We start from the raw sequence: 22,915 nt of genomic DNA, 5'->3' as shown, positions 1-22,915 counted from the left end.
CATGAAGATGTATAATGTACAGGCTTAAGATATGTCTGCCATTTTTCTGGAGAAATGTTAATTGGATGTTCGTAAATATCACTGCATTGGCGTTGACTTATATATGTTATCTCCCGTGAAGATTTTGAAAAGGTTAAAAGTACATGTACGTTTGTAAAGGTGAGCAGCTGTTCATCAGTTCCTCCTACAGTCACTTTCCAAAGGTTGCAATGTTTCAAAAAATCAAATTAAATTAAGTCACATTTGAAAACATTCATTACTTTTTCCATCATTTATTACAATTTTAAAATCTAAAACCAATTTCATCAATTTTTATGATGCTGTCTGCTCTCTATGATTATAATTAAATTTACATTTTAATTGTTAATATATAGCATGTAATTGCTTTCATTTTAAAGTTCAATTCCCTGATATCATAAGAAATTTAAAGATTTGTGTGACATTTGCATGTATAGTCCCTGCAACGAAGTTGCAAAGGGTAAAATGGTTATGACACATCTATCCATTAGTCAGTCAGTATGTTGGTGAGTGAGTCAGTCCGGTAGTTAGTGAGTGAGTCAGTCTGTTAGTGAGTCAGTCAGTAAGTGAGTCAGTCAGTCATCTAGTGAGTGAGTCAGTCAGTCATTTAGTGAGTGAGTCAGTCAGTCAGGTAGTGAGTGAGTCAGTCAGACTATTAGTGAGTGAGTCAGTCAGTAAGTGAGTCAGTCAGTCTGTCAGTCAGTAAGTGAGTTAGTCAGGTCAGTCAGTCTGTTAGTGAGTGAGTCAGTCAGTATGTTATGTGAGTCAGTCAGTCTGTTAGTGAGTCAGTCAGTCTGTTAGTGAGTCAGCCAGTCAGTTAGTGAGTCAGTCAGTCTGTTAGTGAGTCAGCCAGTCAGTTAGTGAGTCAGTCAGTCTGTTAGTGAGTCAGTCAGTCAGTCTGCTAGTGAGTCAGTCAGGTAGTGAGTGGGTGAGTCAGTCAGTCTGTTAGTGAGTCAGTCAGTCGGTCTGTTAGTGGGTCAGTTAGTCAGTCAGTCTGTTAGTCAGTTAGTCAGTCAGTCTGTTAGTCAGTTAGTCAGTCAGTTTGTTAGTGAGTCAGTCAGTCAGTATGTTAGTGAGCCAGTCAACCAGTCATTCAGTTTGTCAGTCAATCAGTGAGTCAGTCAACCAGTCTGTTATTCAGTCTGTCTGTCATCCTTTTTTTGTAAACACAACTCCTCTTAAACCAATGCACAGAATCTCATAAAACTTTCTTTAGGTATATACTGGACCAGGTATAATATTAAGACTTAAATATGTAGATGTGCATATTACCAGGGAATGTTGATTTTGTTATTTTATTTTCAATATTGGCTTTTTTAAACTTGAATTTTGGCCATATATTGAATATTTATATTCACTAATGAACAGTTTATAAGTGCAACTCCATTGAATTTACATGTATATTGAAACTTTGTAGGCATTTAAGACACAATGTATAGATGTGCATATATTACCAGGAAATTTAATAATTTCATCTTTTTTACAGGGAATTTTGACATTTTGAATTTAGATTTTTGTTGTTAGGGACAAAATACTGTATTTGCATGAAGTTTTGAGCTGATGATATTTTACAGGCTATGCCCTTTTAATCAAATTATTTTGTGCATTAAATGCATACCTTGCCATTCATCATGTGTAGCATTGTCAAGTGATGGGAGAGCGTGGGGAACATGAGCATGCTCACTTTTTCTTTCAATTCATTCAAAAGTTATCTTGTCCTCTATTTAGTTTCAGTGTTACATTATAATAGGGCTTTATAAATAATCAAAGAAAACAAAGTAACAAAAAAGGGTGTGTGTAAATCAGTTTAAAATAGAGAAATATTCAATGTAAATTAGATACTTAACTTTGTATTTTGATTTTAAAAAACTGTCCACACCTGACCCTATCACCTAATAATAATCAATTTCCTTTTTTTGATGAAAAGGAACCTTTAGACAGAGAATACATTGTGGTATTTATAACTTCTGTAATCACTTTGTTTACTATTGAACAATTTCCAATGAAAATTAAGTCATTATGAATATTGGGTTAATATATGATTTTGAAACATAAATAGCATATGTTCTTAAAATTCTAAATTCTAAATTGAAGAAAACTCTTCTGCTGTCAGAAGTTTTGCTTTTGTCCCCAAAACAAAAAAAATGAAGTCTAGTGTTTGACCCATAGAAAAAATATAAAAGGTGGGGGTGGGCACTCTAGAACAATAAGAAAGTCACTACATTTTTAAGGTCATGAGTAATTTATAATTAAAAAAAAATTGGTCCAGTCTCAGTGACATTAAAACCACAGTGAAATGTAACACAATAAATAACTAAACTATGAAAATTAACAGTCCATAATGATTTCAAATTTTTTATTTCTTTTAGAATATTCCTAAGCCCTGGACTGCAGATAATTTCATGATGACCTTGAACAGACTTCTGCGCATCGCAGAATATATGCACAAGATCGCAGTCACTGATGCCATGGCCATGTTGTATACCCAGGAGGACATAGGAGATGGAACAGTTCACTCCGTTGCTAAAAACCTGATCGCGGTGCTAAACCTCCACAAAGAGCCACCCACATGCATGGTGGAAGAGCAAAAGAACTTTATCATTTCAGCTCTGAGGGCCATGAGCAAGTTTGGAATCAAGGATAAGGAGTTTGTTTCAGAGCTGATGGTGCAGTTTCTGGATGGCGACAAGGAAGTGAGGTAAATCCACATAAAGTGCACTTCACATTAAATGGAAATGTATGTGATGTATCCCGATACACCAATAAACTATTACTACAACTATTAAAAAGCTAGAACCTCAAATTGCCAAAATAGCTTTATTTTTTCAAAATAAATTGTACTACTTATTGTTAGATATTAAAGAAAAATCACTTAAATACATGTTCATGTACAATTGTATCCTTACTTGTCTTAAATTTGATAGATAGAAAATGATTCAGAAACTAAATTCTCCATACTGGATGACTTTCAAGTACATTATAAAACAAGGTCATCAAATCATCAAAATGACTATTAATTTGAAATACTATTAAATCCAACATTGTATATATTAATATTAATAATATTTATATAAATAATATAAGATTATTTGTAGGGCCTATCAATTTTTAAAAAAAATTGATGATTCCCAATTTTAAATAAATTCTTCCATACAGGATGACAGTGATTGACCTCTTATCTTCCATTGGACTGCAAGATCCACAGAAGTTTTTCTCCAAGGAGCTGGATTCCTGGGATATCTGGAATGTGGAGGAGGAAGACAGAAAAGGTGATCTGAGGAAGATGTGTCAGCAGTGGCTGGATAGGTAGGTGGAAGATGGCTGCAGAGGCTAATATATGACAGCTCCATTTCATAACCCTGATAATCACAACATGTTCAACATTTTTGCCACTTCTTCAAATACTTTTTGTTAAATTCTAATGAATTTTATTATGACTTCAACTTGTTAGAAATGATATTCTACAGAAAAGTGATTTTGTAGAGTGCACTGCAAGTAACTGGAGTATAAGCTCATGACAGACTCTCTAAAACAATAACTTATATAATAAAAAATCTTCCATCTGACTTATTTGAAAATTAAATATATGGTTGGTTTGAACATATTTTATTTGTGTATAGAATCTACAGTGATTCGAACATAAGCTCTACAAGTCGTAACTTACTTTGTTCTCACCCTATCATAAATATACATCATTTACTGTAAATTGCAGTACATGTATACACAGTAAAAATGCTTATAAAAAAGTGCTAAGGACGGGCAAATTTGCTTTGTAATTTGATGCATAATTTGTTATATCTGTCAATTTTAAAACGTATTAAAGTCATGGGGAACGAATTTCAATTGGCTGTAAGCGTCCATTCATGAGAAGCATGTTTGCTATAACTGTGTTTTACCGTACTTTTATCAAGGGGCAGATCACTCAAACTGCCCAGAAACCCATAGAGTTAAAAACTTCTTACAGTTTACAGTTGAGAGAGAGAGAGAGAGAGAGAGAGAGATTCTTGTTGCACTAGATTGTAGGCTTTAAAGTTTTAAAAAATTGATTTGCTAAATTAATATTGTAAATGTAGATTTTTTGTATTACATGTACCATATTTGTTTGATGTATTGTATAGGTGGATGACGTCATACAAACTCCATCTAACTGATACTATTGAGAGAATGACTAAAGGCCAAAATATTCAGGGGAGGATGAGAGGTGGAGGGAAGAGCCGGGGAACTCCCCCTCCATCAAACCGGAGCATTCTGAAGAAACCTTCAATAGTAAGTGATTTATGAATCAGGCAATGAGTCTGGTTTGATGATAATTTGCCAACATTTTTGAAATATTATAGATAAATTATGGATTTTTTTAATTGTTTTTTTTTCATTGCTTTGTTTAATTATCTAATGAAGAGAGAGAGAGAGAGAGAGAGAGGTATTCTTTTTTGTTATTTCTACTGTAAATAGAAAAAAGAAAAAGCATTACACTGTATATGAAATGTGTTTGTTGTTAGATATTTAATTTTGTTAGATAATAAGAAACATGTGCTGTAACATTATAGTCATCAATATATGTTACTGACTGTTTAAAGAAATTTGTGGGGTCGGTAAAGTCCATAGAAGGCGAGGCATGCATCGGACACATACCTTGGATCGGACAACTTTGTTTATAAATATACAAGTAAATGTGCATGCGCTCATGTGTTGTTTCGTATATTCCTGAATTAGAACAAATGAACTTTATCATTATTAAGAATTTGACAGTCACATTGTCAAAGAAATAGCAATATAGACATCGTAAATTGACATCAAATACGCCATTATTGAAAATTTAGTTACGAAGATTTTACACTAAAGCATTATTTGAATGTTGTGCGTTTGATTGTGAATAAGTGAAAATGCACTCTCTGCCTAAAATAATTAGAAAGAAGTAAGTTTTGAAACAAAATTTGATTAGAATAAGTCCAAGAAATTTGAACAATTAATGTCAAGGTCATTATTGCACCATATGTACATTTCACCATGGATCGGACACAAATTAACCATGCATCGGACAGTTTTCACTGCATGATTTCTTCTAATAATATGGAGATTATGTGCCCATTCCTTGTGATATACTTGAAATGTGAAGTAAAATAAAAATTTAAAAAATAATTGATACAAACATTTTTCTCAAACCACTAAAAAATCGAGTTTTACGGACACACCCTTTTTAGTCCAAAGTTCCTGTAGGAGCTGGCACGATAAAGAACCCCTTATGATAAATATTCCTTTAAACAGAAGCACTAGTCTTAATTCCTATATGTATATTTGAGGATTTACATTAAAAGAAATATGAATAGCAATTGAACAAATTAATATTTCCGAACCTTTGTATTTTTGCATTAAAACCAGAAAATGTTGTTATTTTTAATCTCTACTGCACTGCTATAGCTGTCCGATGCTTGGTAAATATTGTCCGATCCATGGTGAAATAGTTCAACACTTCATTAATTTGCTTTATTTTCTACATTTTTAACAATTTCACAATTTTTTCTCCAATAATTAAGCAAGGGGAAAACCTGTACCTTTTAAAACAAGTTTTATTTATATTTGGACGATATTTAATGCGTGAACAAAGGGAAAAATCCAAAGGTGTCCGATGCATGGTGAAATCACCCTAATATATTATCATCTTTTATTTCTCTCAAATTAGGGAGGAGGGGACACAATCTTAGAAGATCAAGAAACAGTCACCACAATTCCCGATGAACGAACCTCCAGAAGTCGAAGCATAACAGGTAAATATACGTCTATCCATAGTAGTCCATTCTATCAATAAACCCAAGACGTTGAAGCCAAATTACAGTACTGTATGATCCTGTTATATAGCATAGAACCTAACAAGTTAAAGCATAATACTTAGTTTTAAAAATGGTATATGTTTTCTAGCATCCAGTTATATCAATTTGATGTTTATGAAGACTTGCTGTGGTTTTATTATAATTCATGAGTATCAATTTTCAGTAATTGAGGAAAATCAGGATTTCAAAGATTCCGTATAAAAATCTGTGGATAATTATTTAATCAATTCAATGTGTTATTGAAAATTGCACATCCATGATCATTTAATTTTTTGTATCAACTCCACAAGAAATCCATGAAAATTGGTAATATTATAACAAATAATGAAGAAACCATGGCAGATTATTTTACTGTGGAATCATTAGATTTTGTGGTGGCCCAATCTTCATGGAATTCATGGGTATCTCTTATTCACGAATTAACATCCTCCATGAATTAATAAATTAGGGTTTTAAAGCCATAATTTCTTATGTTGGTGTAAGAGAATACACAAAATTATGTCCCCACAAACCGAAACCCACGAAAATTGGCCCCAATGAATTTAAAGTAAATCAACCCTCCTGTGACGTCATACATTTTACATAAACCATGAATTCATTAAAATTCTTGCAAGTAGATTTGTAATTTCTATGTTATTACAGGTGCACATCAATAACTCAAATCATTGTTTACTTGGAGATATTTAATAAGCGTTTTTCATCCTTATATTGGACATAATTCAATAATTACAAAGGGAAATAACTCTTTTCTACTTTTCTCTAAGTGATATATCTAAATGCTATAAATTTTCTAATGTAAACAATTTTTTTCTTTTTTTTAAATTAATTTTAGTTTTCTGGCATAGTAAGCAATAAAATTTAAATAGACAAACAAGTATCCATCCACTTATATATAACTTTTAAACAAAAAAAGTGTGATTTTCAGATGATAATTTCAGTCTTTGGTTTTTATTACCTTACATCGTAAATAGTATGGATACATATATATTTTATTTATTTATTGATGAAATTGAAGTCCAATAAGTTAAAAAAAAGTTTAGTTTTTAACTTTGAACCCATAATTTTATAGATATGGAGTTACCTTAAATGATTCCAGTACAGTCATTGGAAGTATGTATGATGTTATAAGTAAGATATGAGCAATTTTATTTTGTAGTTACATTTGATAAGCCCCCCGATCCAGCCCTCATTGACAGTGCCACCTATGTCGATGCAATCAATTACTTCTGTGACATGATGATGGAAAAAGCACTAGAATCGCTCAAGCGTGGTGGTGGAAGGAAGCCTCCAGGATCTAAAGAAAATGTCGTACAAGCAAAGAACACTGTTCTTGTGTTGCCAAAACTTCCACAGTAAGTTTAAACTATGAATTTACAATTAATGCTCAAAGTTTGAATGCATGATAGTGTTAAATTGTACCAAAGCAGACGTTGCTATACATGTACACGTATATAGTTAAAAACATTGCCCTACATGGTTTTTTTCTATGCCTCTTATGGTTTAAGATTAAAAGAAATCTACTTTAAAGATAAATAAATGCAATTTTAAATAGAATGCTGTATATCTAGTAATTATGGCGATCATCTTATTTTTCGCTTTTTTTGCGACCTCTTTTAAATCGCAAAATATTGAAATTATATTCTGTATTATTTTCTATTAGAAACTTATAGAACTCGCCAAAAATAACTGATGCAAATTTGAAATTCTGAATATTTCCCAATTTTCGCAAATTTTGTGACACAGTAAAAAAACGGATGTATGGTATGTCTGAAAGGAAAAACAATTCGCTATATTTTACGGTACTTATACAAGAGCACTTATAGGGAATATATATATATATATATATATATATATATATATATATATATATATATGCACTGGGCATTTATATCTCATTTGATATGCATGCATTTACTAAAGGTTGTTTTTATGGTGTGTAGTTTTTGGGGTTTTTTTTTTTTTTTTTTTTAGAAAACTACAATTTTTTTTTTAATGTAATTCACTTCACTTGCAGCAAACCTGCCCTGGTTCGGTTGGGTGAAACCCACACAAGCACCTGTCGGCCTCAGAGAGAAACTAATCTCCATGTTGGTGAGTAGAATTTATATATATATATTAGTTGATCTGATATGAACATATTTTAATAAGTAAATATTGTATATACATGTATAGGATATACATAAACAAACTAATAACTAAGTTAGTTATAAAAGCATTTATTTTCTGATACTCAACTAAAGCACTGCAATTAAAGTTTAAGCGTGACTGAAAACTCTGAACCATTAATAGCCTGAAAACTTTAACCCATTGAATGCCACGTGATAATTAATTACAATATCACTAATTAACGTTAGATTGGATGTGCATGGATCCACATGGAGCTGTTTATTACCTTAACATTTCACCTCGATCGTCTGATTAACAGGAACACCTACCCACTTTCTCTGGAATTTTTATTTACATGTACTTTCAGGCTGGCAGATTGACTGTTACCAAATACACATCAATAAATATACACAAGATATATAAATAACCCTTTTATTCAAATCTGTAAAAAAATTAATAGATTCTGCTGCAGCAATGAATCAACAATGACAGAGTTTTACTGTTTTAATCCACCTTTCTCATAAATTATTCATATAAAGTGAGTAAAAGTTTGTAAATAAGCATAATTATCAATCAGTATTTTACAAAAATAAAAGAAGGGCTAGTAAGTTAAGTTGCTCCAACAATCAAGTAGTATAAGTCTGATATTATTCCATGCATGCCATATTGGACATTTAAAAAAGGTCCAAGCAGGCGAGCGATTAAATAATAAAAAAAAAAAAATTTGTAAGCAAAACTTTTAAGTGGTATATAAAGAAATTTGTGCGGACATGCAGTTATATTTTTCTACTTGTTTCTAATTTTTTGAATTGAAAACTATTAAAGATATGAAAAAAAGAGCAAAAATAGACCAGAAAACAGTGCATACTTTTCTGGATACAAGAAATTATTTATAATTTCATTTGTACAGTTGTATTAAAATACGAGTGCGTAGGGTCAGACAAACAAGAAATTATATTGGTGATCGAGGCCTAAGATCATTTAAGAATGGGAAAACAATATTATTCAATGAATTTCATCACTAAAATCTCTGAACACTGCTACACAATTTGGATTACGTTTTTCAAGTTACATTACATCAGCCATTTTGTGACAGATTATGGGCAGGTACTGTAGCTTTCAAAAGTATGTATGTTCATTCGTTTGAAACTTGTCAGATCTAATAGATTTTGTCTTGATAGTAGCAGTATAAATTACTGATAAGAAAATGAGGAAATAATACTGGTACTATTTCAACTACTGTACTGTGTGCAGCTTTAAAAAAAATTGTAATGATAATTAAGCAATGTTGACTGCATGCTTTGTTTTTTTTTTTTTTGCAGATTACCGTTACCCAGCAACAACAGGTCGAGGAAACCAACCCATTCCAGGAGACATCACTCACTTTACTCCTAGCATAAACCTGCCCATGAAAACCTTGTACATGAACCCATTCCCAAGTGCTATTGATGCTTTATTGCCAAATTACCAAGAACCTATTCTAATAACCCTCAAATCCTCCCAGAAATACTTCATTCACAATCAGTCCTACCTCCCATCTGACCATGCTGTTGCACCAGCACATTGAGGGGTAACCATGGCAACCAGTTTTGTGCTGATAAACACGACTTTCACATGCATGATTGTATATACATACTTAGTTAAACAGAGGATACTGATGCAAACAATATTTGTTTTTATAATAATTGTATATATTTATTATGTTTTATATTATAAAGTGTTTGTATAAATGATTTAATTTGCACTGTTGCTGTTTGTGACATTTCGGAAACATTCTCTGAATTTTCTTTATGATTACTGTTTATGTTGTGTTCATATTTTGTGTGTGAATTATAGTGATATAAACTGCGATATCAAGTGAGAATGTGTCATTTTTTTGCATAAAAAGTTTATAAAAAGCACATATATCTGTGATATTGAGTAGTTAATTCTGCACACAAGAGAGAGAGAGAGAGAGAGAGAGATGTTGAAAAAAAATGTTACACTTTTTGAGAAACATTTTACTTGTTTCCTTATAAAAATGAAAAAAACAATTTCATGTATCTTATGTTATATTTTCTGAAAAATAAATTCATTACTGAACTGCAGACTTTTGTTTTTGTTTTTTTGTTAGCATTTTAATTTAATTTATTAGGTCACCTGAGTCACTCAGGTTACCTATTGCAATTGGTCTCCATCTGTTATTGTGCGCATTCCTTATAACAGTTTTACCAGTTTTCATTTTTAACTTCTTGAAAACTACAATGCCAATTGTTACCATTTTTGATGTGAAACTCTCTAGCCTAAGAGGAATCTAAATTGTGAAATGTTTCACCTTATTACCCCAGAGCCTCATGGGTGGGGCCAAATATGAAAAAAGGGCAAACTTTTTAAAAAATCTTCTTTACTTCAACACATGTGGGAAAAAACTAAATGCGTGTTTTTTCCCCTATGAACTCCTCTACCAAAACTATGAAATTTATGACCTCTAGGACAGGGGTTCAGGCCCTAGGGTGGGGCTATATAGTGGAAATGTATTAAATCTTAGAAAATTTTCTTTTCTACTCACATATACATTTGAGAAAAATTAAATGTATGTTCATGATGTCCATGATACCAAAATTGTGAAAGAAGATGGGTGGATAAGGCGTGTAAAATGCCCATACGCGGTCGGACAGGCTACTAAAAAATCAAAGTATCAACAAATCTGATGGGGTTTTTTTAAATCATTTAAAAAAATACATATTTAACGAATCATTGATTTGTAACCTGTAGGTATGTTCAATACTTGGAATATGTTGACTCAAACAGGCGTATACGTATCAAACCCTGCAAATATTGTCATTTTTTAGAACTTCAAGGCATTTTCTTTTATAGAGTGGGTCTGTGCTCCATATTTTTCTCATAGTCTAATTAAGGTCTAATGGAAAACAAACCGATTTCAATCAACAAAAACGTGGAGAGATGACCCACTATACATTAAACATATCATTTTGTATCCCAACAACTGAACATATTGAAAAAATAATACAAGTCCGGTACTTCGTGACCTTAGTCACACATAATATTTAAAAAGCCGCCTTTGTTGTGTCTGGAATGACTCAGTGGTTAGAGTACCTGGCATAAGCTAACCGTATATATCTATAAATTTCCGACAATATTTTTTTCTCTTATTTTTTGTTAAATGTATTAAAAACTGACTATAGTTAGAAATTTTGCTTTTGTAAAGTTGTATTATACTATATTTGAATAGATTTAATTGGGGAAAAATAAATTTAAAATTGTATTTCACCACTAAACCGAATGGGCATTTGCGCCATCTTATTCCCCCATCTTCTTTATGACCCCTGTGTTGGGAGTTCAGGCATTAGGGTGGGGCCAATATGGCAATATAGTGAAATGTATTAAAAATCTTTAAAAAATGTGCTACTCTACTACCATGCATATTCGAGAAAAAAAATCTGAAAGGATGGTTATTATATTCATTTATTATCTACCTAAACTGTCAAATTCATGGTCTCTTGGTTTGGTTCAGGCCCAAGGGCAGGGCCATTATGGCCAAATAGTGAAAATGTATTTAAACTTAGAAAATATTTTCTACACTTCCAAAGTAGTCGGAATAAACTGATTGCATTTTTATGATATTCCTGTAGCCCTCTACCTAAATTGTTAAACTCATGACCCCTAGAATAAAGGTTCAGAACCCTTGGCCAACATGGCAACATAGTGAAAATGTATTGATTTAATTAATATTTTTTCTGTTCTACATGTACATGTATCACAGCTTGTCTTGCGGTATAAACTAATTGCGTTGTTATTCTGTTCATAATGCCCTGCTTTTAAATTGTGAGATTCACTACTCATTAGACAGAAGTTAGGGATTTTTATTTTGGGAAGGAAGGTGGGGGGGGGGGGGGGTACATATATAACCTTATAGTGAACATGTATTTTTCTTGATAGGGTATATAAATAGGTACATTATCTTGAAAACTACACGGTATATTGTCACTTAGCAATATTTTGAATTGAATAAATCTTCTATTTAAAAAATCTACTTTAAATTCTTGTGCATTATATGCTTGTAGAAATATACAGTATGCATGTTGTGTACATTATAAATGAAACTTTTATAAAAGATCGCCCAATAACGCCCTGCAGTTTATGTTTCCACCATATCACATTTGCATGGATAAACTCAGAAACGATAATACAAAATTATTACGTTTAAATTTTTATTGAAAATTTGCTATATCCCGAGAGTTCCGAATGTCAACATGGTGTGTAAATTCGATGCGAGTAAAAAACGTTGCTGAAAAAGTGTTAAATTCTTCATTAATATGAATTAAATTTTAGATGAAAGGTATTTACAGCCTCAAAATGGTTTGTTATGAATAATTTGACTGTTATTTGCAATGCAGCTTCATTGATTTTCTCCAAAATCGTTTCGGAGCGATTCTGCAAATTTTTGCTACATTACGGGTATTTTAACTGAGGCATTTTAACTGTGGTTATAAAGGCCTGTCCTGAGACACAGTTAGATTATTCTAACTAAGCACAGTGTAGTGAAATTGATAGCATTATAAATGTCAACAATACGATGTATCTATTTCGTGAATGTTCGATATCATATGCAATGTCACCCCGTGAAAGCACGGGTCAAAGTCTAGTATTATTTATAGAAGCCATGTAATAATTTATTCATTAACAATGACTTGAAACATTATGTCATATCACAACATACTGTTGTATTAATGCTTCTTAATCAGTGCAAATTGTATAAATTAAACTCAACATGTGATTATAAACATTTTAGCGAGTTCGAATTAGCAAATGTTCATTGTAAAAAGAAAAGTCCGTTGATTTTTTTTAGCTTAACCCCCTCAAGTCCTCGCTTTGAAAATTTCAAACTGAAGTGAAATGGGTGATCGTGGCCTTTGTAGACTTTATTAACCTATTTGAAACGGATATTTATGCATAAAGATAAATTAAGGAAAATAATAAAATTACAATGAAACTATTGTGATTCTTCTTTTAATTAATGTAAGTTTATGGAAAATAATATACATGTACAATTTTAAATTTTAAGGTAAATCTGATGTTTAAAATTTGTTTACCATCCAGCCTCCTTAACTGCAAGTTGTCTGAAATCGCAGGTATAATTTTTGTTTTAGCTCTTATGACCATATAACCGTATCGTGCCTTTGGGTTATGTACATGTACGTTGTCAACTCGACGTGAGTTGATCTCACACAGTGGTCAAGTGATCGTACCAAAATGCCGAGAAGAAGGGCTGCCCAGGTAAACGCGATTTTCAATCCAATTTTAAGCTCAAAAGATGTATATCTTTATGAAAAATTTGTCTTGAATTGATACTTAAACCGATAACCCCGAATATAAAAAACAAACGATATCTTTTTCATTGTGTATAGAACGCTGCTTCGAAAATCTCTGACATTGCGGATAAAGAAAACGATTCGTCTGTGAAGAAAACGAGAACAGCAAAATCTAGTGCTGGAAAATCTCTGAAGGAACAATTGATAAAGAAGGTACAGAGAGAGAGAGAGAGAGAGAGAGAGAGAGAGAGAGAGAGAGAGAGAGAGAGAGAGTGTGTATTTTTTAACTCGAGTTATGTTTCCAAATGATCAAAGTACTGTGCGTACGGATAGCTGAGTTTTAACACAAATCCAAGATAGGTTCTTTCTAGTGGTCCAGGGGTAGAAGTCGCCTACGAATAATAACTCATAGGACTTTAATGGTGGCAGTGATCAGTTATTTACCGCATATCTTTTCTGTAGTTTTACTAAATTAATTAAATTACAGTAACGATGGTCATGAATGTGCGTTAGAATTTAACTTTAGAAGAAAGAGCCGGTGCTTCTACGTAAAAGAATTCAGTAAGAGCTACATGTATGAATCACAATCGTCATATGAATTCATGAAATAGCCCGAAGAAAAAAACCCATTTTTGAAGCGATTTAACTTAGTTTTTGTTTAAAATAATCTTAATACTGTACCGGATACATGTACTAGTAATTATGTCAGTGCTAAGTTGGCATTTTTGCACCCGCCTAAGGACATGTATCGAAACATTCAAATACACCCGTATGTAACATGATAAACAATTGCTTTGATATCCTCGATAACCGTCATTTTTACTTTTTTTAACAGTACGTCACAGCAAGGCGTTTTTGAACCATTATGAAACAGTTTAGCTCGCCAAAACTTTGTGTCTATCTTTGAAGTGCAATGGGAGTAGCTTTGCTCTACGGACCCGCAGGTTGCAAGTTCGAATACTGCAGGGAGTTTTGTTTTCATGATTAGCTGAAAATTTTAAAAGCTTACTTTTCCTCAAAAAATTATTTTTGTTCTTGTCATTTTCAAGTTGAACACACACAGGTAATCCATTTATATCTATGCTAATAAATTAAGACATTTTGCCAACAAATTAAAAAAATGTATGTACCAGAGTAACTGTGCTTACTTTTGATATATATCTTTTAAAACGCGTGAGATATAATGTCCATAAACTATATTAACTTGATTTTACCTATTAAATAATTTTTGAAAAATAAAGTTTAAAAAACCCTTCTTTCATTTCCGATAAACCCAACCCGATATAGCTATAAATTATATATATATATATATATATATATATATATATATATATATATATATATATAATAATATATATATATATATATATATATATATATATATATATATATATATATATATATATATATATATATATATATATATATATATATAATGATATTGAATAATTACGTAAAGAGTGAATATATATTTTTGGGGAACTTACATAGAGTCTACATTGAAGTGTAGATTTGACAAATGTTGAAAAAATAAAATAAGGCCATTTGTTTTTTTAAATCACGAATTTTAGAATGCTTGCCAAGCGCAACCTACTGAGCATTCCAGAATGGGGTAACCAAGAACGCGGATTGACGAATTAACGCCATGGCGAAAGTATAGGACGGGATTGATGCGATTTTAGCCTCATAGAAAGAACATTCCAGAACGGGGTTCCCAGGAACGCGGAATTACTAATACATATCATCGCAGAAAGTGTAGGGTGAGCTAACCGTAGGGTAGATACAAATTTTGCATACACTAGTGTTTTTTAATTTCATTCATTTTAATTCTACGACAGAGATTGTTAGTAAACTTTATACATTAATTTGTACACAATGAACAGATTATGTTCTACCTATATGAATAAATGGTGTATGCATAAAACGGGGAAGTTGAATGTTGAATGGGGGGGGGGGGGGGGTTACCTACCTCCCAATTTTTTTTTATCAAAATCTTTTATCTGAAATTCTTATTTGGGACAGTATAATTAAGTTATAGTGAAATTTGACCTAAAGAACAAGAGATACGGCAAACTAAATACTTGTACTAGTACTCACTCACTTGCTTGAAAAAACAAACCCCATTTTTAATTATTTCCTGTCAGCTGCAACAAAAAGAATTCAGGCCCCGTACATGTATACATCTTCCATTTTTGTTTTGATTTTTCATCCCTGCCCGTTCCTACAAGTATCAAGCCATACAGTTGGTTTTTTAAATTTAGTTTTGAAAAAATAGGTTAGGAAAGCAATTAAGAAAATATTCGGACAAAGTATACTTTATACAAAACAAAAATGAGCAAATTAGTATGGTTTAACATAATATATTATATAATTATTTAGATTTACTGTATGAAGCATTATATCAAAAATTTGTGAAGAAGTGTCTTCAAATTATTTAGAAGTTCGGGCCTGTATGTACAACTTTCCCCAAAGGTGTGGGGGACTGAGTTTATAACAACGTCTGTTTTAAGCGTGTCTCATCTGTTGGATGATATATTCATATAGGCGTCGGAACCGGGGGGGGGGGGGGGGGGGCTTAGCCCCCCCCTACTTTTTTTGCAAAGTTATACCTAACCATAAGAAATATAGCGTGATAGAGGGTTCAGCCCCCCCCCCCCCCCCCCACTTTTTCTCGCAGGAGAGATTATTGTTCCTAAATTTACCTTGAAAGTTGGATTCAGAAGCATACTAGCCCCCCCCTTCCCCCCCACGGATTAGGATTTCCATGGTTTTGGGAATTACTTTTTTCTCAATATTTCTGAGGATTAGTCTAGCCCCCCCCCCCTTTCAATTTGCTTCCGACGCCAGTGATTCATATAATTTCAATATGATGATTCCTCAGGAAATACCGATTGTAAAGTTTCCGCAATCATTATGTGACTGAATTGGAACATTTTGTCTCAAATTTAATGAAAAAAGAAGATATTAGTAGCTACATCTATATAATATTAAATATCAACAGGTACACGTCGATGGAATTCCATTATTTCAGTAATGTCTGCGTTATATGAAATCAAATGTCAAGCTTATTAAGCGAGGAGACAGTTGCTTGTTTTTAAAAGTCAAAACTATTAGATCCGACCCCCTCCTCAGATGATACCAATAACTAAGATTACAGCATCAGCATGTGGTTGAATAATTTTGAATAATGTTGGAAAAAAGAAAACCCTCCGTACATAACCATACTTCAGTAAGTTTGTGTCCAGAAACATACTTTCGATATACACAATTATAAGGGAAGCTGGGTGATTAAAAAAAAAATATCCATAAGATACGGTGTATGTCTAACGATTGAAATATGATATTTCAAACCATAAACAGTTATTTAGCAATGAAAAACTATAAATATGGTAGTTTAAAATCTGCATGTATCCTATATCATTACACATCTCTTAATCTTCAGGAGATTATTTAAGCCAAATCAAAGTACTGAAGTAGTGCTGGAGGCCGGGCTCTTTTGATGTGTCATTATGCATACTGTGTAGTAAATACTGACAATCTCTCTCTCTCTCTCTCTCTCTCTCTCATGCTTTTAATGTCGGAAATGTGTCAGAGAGCGACTAAACAGTACGTCACAGCATGGCGTTTTTAACCATTGTGAAACAGTTTAATTTAGCTCGCCAAAACTTTGTGTTTATTTCTGAAGTGCAATGGGAGTAGATTCGCTCTCCGGACCCGCAGGTTCGAACAAGTTCGAATACTGCACTGGGGGAGTTTTGTTTTCATGAATAGCTGAAAATTAGAAAAGCTGACTTTTCCTCAAAAAATTATTTTTTCCTTTTCATTTTCAAGTTGAACACATGCAGGTAATCCATTTATGAACTAAAACATTTAGCCCAAAGTGTAGGACGAGCTAACCATAGGGTATACATGTAGATACAAATTTTGCATACACTAGTGTTTTTTAATTTCATTCATTTTAATTCTACGATAGAGATTGTTAGTAAACTTTATACATTAATTTGTACACAATGAACAGATTATGTTCTACCTATATGAATAAATGGTGTATACAATACCTCCCATTTTTTTTTTTATCAAATTTTTTTATCTGAAATTCTTATTTGGGACAGTATAATTAACAAAAGATACGGCTAACTAGCTACTAGTACTCGTACTCACTCACTTGCTTAAAAAAACCCATGAATTTGTTATTATTTCCTTTCAGCTGCAACAAAAAGAATAAAGGCCCCGTACATGTATACATCATCCATTTTTGTTTTGATTTTTCATCCCTGCCCGTTCCCAGAAGTATCAAGCCATATCGTTGGTTTTTTAAATTTAGTTTTGAAAAAATAGGTTAAGAAAGCAATTAAGAAACTATTCGGACAAAGTATACTTTATACAAAACAAAAATGCGCAAATTAGTAGGGTTTAACATAATATATTATATAATTATTTAGATTTACTGTATGAAGCATTATATCAAAAATCTGTGAAGACGTGTCTTCAAATTATTTAGAAGTTCGGGCCTGTATGCATAACTTTTCCCAAAGGTGTGGGGGGCTGAGTTTATAACAACGTCTGTTTTGAGCGTGTCTCATCTGTTGGATGGTATATTCATATAATTTCAATATAATGATTCCTAAGGAAATACCGATTGTAAAGTTTCCGCAATCATTATGTGGCTGAATTGGAACATTTTGTCTGAAATTTAATGAAAAAAGAAGATATTAGTAGCTACATCTATATAATATTAAATATCAACAGGTGCACGTCGATGGAATTCCATTATTTCAGTAATGTCTGCGTTATATGAAATCAAATGTCAAGCTTATTAAGCGAGGAGACAGTTGCTTGTTTTTAAAAGTCAAAACTATTAGATCCGACCCCCTCCTCAGATGATGCCAATAATTAAGGTTACAGCATCAGCATTTGGTTAAATAATTTTGAATAATGTTGGAAAAAAGAAAACCCTCCTTACATAACCATACTTCAGTAAGTTTGTGTCCAGAAACATACTTTCGATATTCACAATTATAAGTGAGGCTGGGTGATTAAAAAAAAATATCCATAAGATACGGTGTATGTCTAACGATTGAAATATGATATTTCAAAACATAAACAGTTATTTAGCAATGAAAAACTATAAATATGGTAGTTTAAAACCTGCATGTTTCCTATATCATTACACATCTCTTAATCTTCAGGAGATTTTAAAGTCAAATCAAAGTACTGAAGTAGTGCTGGAGGCCGGGCTCTTTTGATGTGTCATTATGCATACTGTGTAGTAAATACTGACAATCTCTCTCTCTCCTTTTTTCTCTCTCTCTCTCTCTCTCATGCTTTTAATGTCGGAAATGTGCCAGAGAGCGACTAAATTGTTTTGTAAGCGGCTATTAATAAAAATGTGTCTGTCTAGTAGAAAAAAAAAATCAACAAGGTATTGCATTTTGAAACAAGCGTTATAAATTCAACCCCTTCCCCTCATTTCTTTTATGTGCAGCTATATAAGTAGTTCATGGAAATTCATGCGCATTATATATGTGCCTAAAATGCATAGTTTGAAAACACGTAATTGATAAGGAAGGAAAAAAAATTGAATGCTAAATTTATTCGCAAACAAAAAAAACCCAATAGATTTGACAAAACATGGCTCCCTGTGTAACTATAGCGGAAGCCTTTAATATGACGCTGCTCGGTTTTTTGTTTACTTTTGAAGTTGTTGCATTTATAGTAATTGGCAATTTGCCTGCCTACAGCCAGGACTCTGCTTTCCGCAAAGCGTGGCTAAAAATGGCCAGCCCATCGAATCTTTTTAAAGTGCACCTACACCATTTCAGCATACCAAGGGATCCACATTAGCACAGTTTAAAGAAATCAAAGAGTTTGAAAATTTTATGTACACTGTAAGAAATAGTTATATCCATCATCTCAAAGGAATATCAAAACCAGTTGATAGCAATCCAGAAGTATAAAAGTCTTTTGCCTGTTAGAGATAACATATAGTTTCATGGATGTTGCATAATTTTACAGTTCAGATTTGATCAGATTCTTTGTTAAACCGATACTTTCTAGCTGCATCTAGTAGATACTTTCCACTTCGGAATCAATCGAGTTCAGAGTTCATGGTGGCTAAATTTTTATGGTATTCCGTTGGAAGCTCTCTCTCACCAATTTACGTCCTCGACAAAAGAAAATTTAAAAAGAGACTATCTTTCTAACTGTAACCAACGCATTCACAAATCGTATCCCCATGATTTCATATGCAAAAAAAAAACCCAACCCACCTCACAATCCACGGAAATTGGCCCCCGCGAATTTAAAAGATTCCAAAGTAATAATTGCTTCAGATTAGGCTAAAATATTCTCAAGTAGCTACTGCAAAGTACGGTTTATATAAACGCCCTTTTGCAATGCTCTATCAAATAATAATGTATTAAAAAAGTAAAATCGCGAGGAAGACCGATGCACCTGTTTTTTGAGCAGGTGCCCTCTGATGATTATATCTTAGTTATAACAGGTCCTAAATTTACCAAACTTGCATGGATAATGCATCTATTGAATCTGAGGCACTCCATAGGCAAGGATGCTGAATCAGAGCCATAGGTTTCAGATCCTGGAGGAGGTTAGTTTATGGAATAGGTCACATGTTTTATAGATAATAGTACTATTTTAAATTTACATGGTAAACGTTGATTTAAATATAATATAATAGAATCGCAGATGTAGCTTCAAATACAGAGCATTAGCAATGAAGCTAAAAAGCTCCTAATTTACTCAAACTTGCTTGATACACGTTTTTTTTTTTTACACGTTATCATAAAAATCCTAATCGGGGGGGGGGGGGGGGGAGTATACCAGTCCTATAGATCCTTACCTACCAAATTTTTTTCGCCAAATCATGAATTTCTTAATCCGGGGGGGGGGGGGGGGCAGTGTACCTTCCTTCTTAGTATTTCAATCTTTTCTAGGTTAAATCAGGAACTATTATCTTTGCTGAGAGAAAAAGTGGGGGGGGGGGGGCATGAACGCTCCATGATGATATGTGCCTAATGGTTAGGTCTAACTGCAAAAAAAGTGGGGGTGGGGGGGGGGGATAAATCATTATCAATTATTTTCATATAACATGATAAAGGTGGTCTCATAAACGTGATGCTTCATAAAGGTGATGCCTCGACTCGGTGAGCTTTGTTATCTGTGATTTCCTATGTTTAGAAAAGGTCCACCCTATTTAGCTATCTGTACTGGATGATGCAAGTAAAGTTATAAAGTTTTTTGAGAGGTCTACGTCAATTCATTTTACTCAGTCGTGCTGGTTAATTAGTTTATTAATTACAAGCCGTCTTGGATGGATATCCGATGCCAATAGTATCAATTGTGTGCCCAAGGAATTATGTAATCGGTATTTTGTTTTGAATGAACAGGTTAATAATTTTTATGAACAATCCACTTCCAAGTTGCTTTGGAGAAACAACTTTTAATAGCAAAATATTATCATTATTTTAACTAATTCAACATCATTTTTAGCATATTGTATAATATAATTATATTAGTTTCTGTAATATAGATTTTTATAACACGAGAAATTGTATAATATGATACTGTTATATTATATAATATCGTATCATACGGAATTGTATAATATGATATTGGTTTATAATATGATATATTATCACATCACTTGAAATTGTATTGTATGATATTGTAAAATATATTATTGTATCATATGATACAATATGTATATTATGATATTGTATTATATAATATTTTACTTTATCACATAAAATTGTATCATTTGATATGATACAATGTTGTATCAAATTTTATTGTATCATATGATACAATATCATATTATGTATAAAAAATGATACAGTTTCATACAATATCATACTATATTATACAATATAATATCATATGTTTCAATGTTATGATGTATTATGTAATATGAAATTGTAATATAATACTATATTGTTTTATATATTATGATACTGTATTATGTGATCAAGTACAATAACGTATAACACAATACAATGTCATATCATACGTTACAATATCATATTTCATCATTGTTTATTATGGTTTTTTATTGTATTATATATGATATATGTTAGGATGTAATATTTAACTTTATATTATTGTATTGATTAACATATGAACATATGATTATCATACAATTTTTTAGCAGATGACTTACGATATTGTGTCAAAACAGAATCCATAAATATCCAAGATCATAAAGTATGATTTTCATTTAATATGATAAAGGTGGTTTCATAAAGGTGAAGTCTCATAAGGGTGATGTCTCGTCACGGTGAGCTTGTAATCTGTGATTACCTATGTTTTAAAATCTAAATTAAAATCAAAGTGTGCCGCTTAATAGGTGTTAATTAGGTAAAAACGATTTTTTAATCATCAAATAGGCATACTTTGTCTTTAAAAATGCTGGCATTGACGATATATAATGACATTAATAATGCAGATGTGCTAAATCTAAATAAATGCATTGGTCTTCCCGAAAATGGCGTTAATTTTGTCAAAATGGCAATTAAATTTCGAATGATGAGTTCGTTATTTGGAAGATGCAAAGTTTTATACACTGCAAGCTGGCACGTTTGCATTCACACATAAATGTTTTACAACATGTGGGGCAGTTTCAAGCTCTCAAATATAAGATAACATCAGGTATAAGATCGGGAGATCTTTAACACACCAGCAAACCACCATCATCCCTTTTCATCTTATTTCGGCTGGGCATGGAAATATGGGCATGCGTACATGTATATATGTCTGTCTCTTTATCATTACCTTGTAGTGTGTTTCTTTCATGAGCAAACGAAAGGCATACCATAAGTTGCGGCATATTCTCGGGCTCCTTGAGTTTTTAAATTAAGCAAACCAAACTGTTTTAGTGGGCAATGTGTCTTGGTTATACATGTACATGTAACTGCAAACTTCCCGATGTCCTTGATTTTCTGGTCAGTTAGTTCCCCTTCTTATGGTTGTGTCTATACACTTTATATACCGGTATTGACTTCTTCAATATGCCGTAGAAATAAGAAGTTGTATCGCACCACACCAATTAATAAAATTAACCAATTGCTTATGAAGTTCTAGAGAGGGGGGTGGGGTGGGGGTGGGGGGTTATCTACAACAGCATTGACAAGGATGTGTAATCGGCTTTAAAGAGGTTCGAACATCCATCCGCAAGCTTAGCTCTGGGCTCATACACGAGAATTAATTAGAGTGTTACGCATTCTTTAAGTTACAAGGGATCTCTTTTCTTTGGTAGAACTTTATTTTACCTACATTTACAGTGTAGCTGCGATATCTTACAATGACTATTTCATATTATTTAACAAAGACTAGTGGACAAAATGAAGAGATCACGTGTTCAAAGGCAGAGCAACAGGAAATTCAAACCAAGGAGAAGAGGACTGATCTTACGATAGAGTCTGGCAAAGAGAACAAGTCAGATAAACCAGCGAAAGAAAAGAAAAGAAAGCCAAAGAAAGATCAAGTAAGTTATATCCAGATACAAAGTATAATTATGAATTTACATTCAGTGTATATTTCCCCTAAAGTTTGCTTTGAAAATCTGCATGCAAGGTTTAATTTCCTGCAGACGCACCTTGCGTTGCCTTGCCACGACTCATGAACACAAATATAAAG

The 22,915-nt window shown here is 32.6% G+C and overlaps 2 protein-coding genes across 14 annotated transcripts in view; both read left to right on the top strand.

Annotated features, from left to right (window-relative positions):
• Nucleotides 1–10,039, top strand: part of LOC128188000 (WD repeat-containing protein 97-like) — a 32,413-nt gene extending 22,374 nt beyond the window's left edge. For all 5 annotated transcript variants that reach the window (XM_052858752.1, XM_052858749.1, XM_052858750.1 and 2 more), the window contains 7 exons: nucleotides 2,388–2,716; nucleotides 3,175–3,324; nucleotides 4,137–4,284; nucleotides 5,699–5,783; nucleotides 7,003–7,198; nucleotides 7,861–7,937; nucleotides 9,275–10,039. In XM_052858752.1, coding sequence (XP_052714712.1) covers nucleotides 2,388–2,716; nucleotides 3,175–3,324; nucleotides 4,137–4,284; nucleotides 5,699–5,783; nucleotides 7,003–7,198; nucleotides 7,861–7,937; nucleotides 9,275–9,519 — 1,230 coding nt within the window. In that variant the 3' untranslated portion in view covers nucleotides 9,520–10,039. The remainder of the gene's footprint in view (nucleotides 1–2,387; nucleotides 2,717–3,174; nucleotides 3,325–4,136; nucleotides 4,285–5,698; nucleotides 5,784–7,002; nucleotides 7,199–7,860; nucleotides 7,938–9,274) is intronic.
• A 3,105-nt stretch (nucleotides 10,040–13,144) lies between these two features.
• Nucleotides 13,145–22,915, top strand: part of LOC128188601 (DNA ligase 1-like) — a 28,370-nt gene continuing 18,599 nt past the window's right edge. For all 9 annotated transcript variants that reach the window (XM_052859766.1, XM_052859765.1, XM_052859762.1 and 6 more), the window contains exons 1-3: nucleotides 13,145–13,229; nucleotides 13,361–13,477; nucleotides 22,608–22,763. In XM_052859766.1, coding sequence (XP_052715726.1) covers nucleotides 13,206–13,229; nucleotides 13,361–13,477; nucleotides 22,608–22,763 — 297 coding nt within the window. In that variant the 5' untranslated portion in view covers nucleotides 13,145–13,205. The remainder of the gene's footprint in view (nucleotides 13,230–13,360; nucleotides 13,478–22,607; nucleotides 22,764–22,915) is intronic.

This window comes from Crassostrea angulata, chromosome 6, assembly GCF_025612915.1.
Source record: "Crassostrea angulata isolate pt1a10 chromosome 6, ASM2561291v2, whole genome shotgun sequence".
NCBI classification, from domain to species: Eukaryota; Metazoa; Mollusca; class Bivalvia; order Ostreida; family Ostreidae; genus Magallana; species Magallana angulata.
The sequence above is the reverse complement of the archived record's forward strand: the minus strand, read 5'-3'. Positions and strand labels throughout refer to the sequence as shown.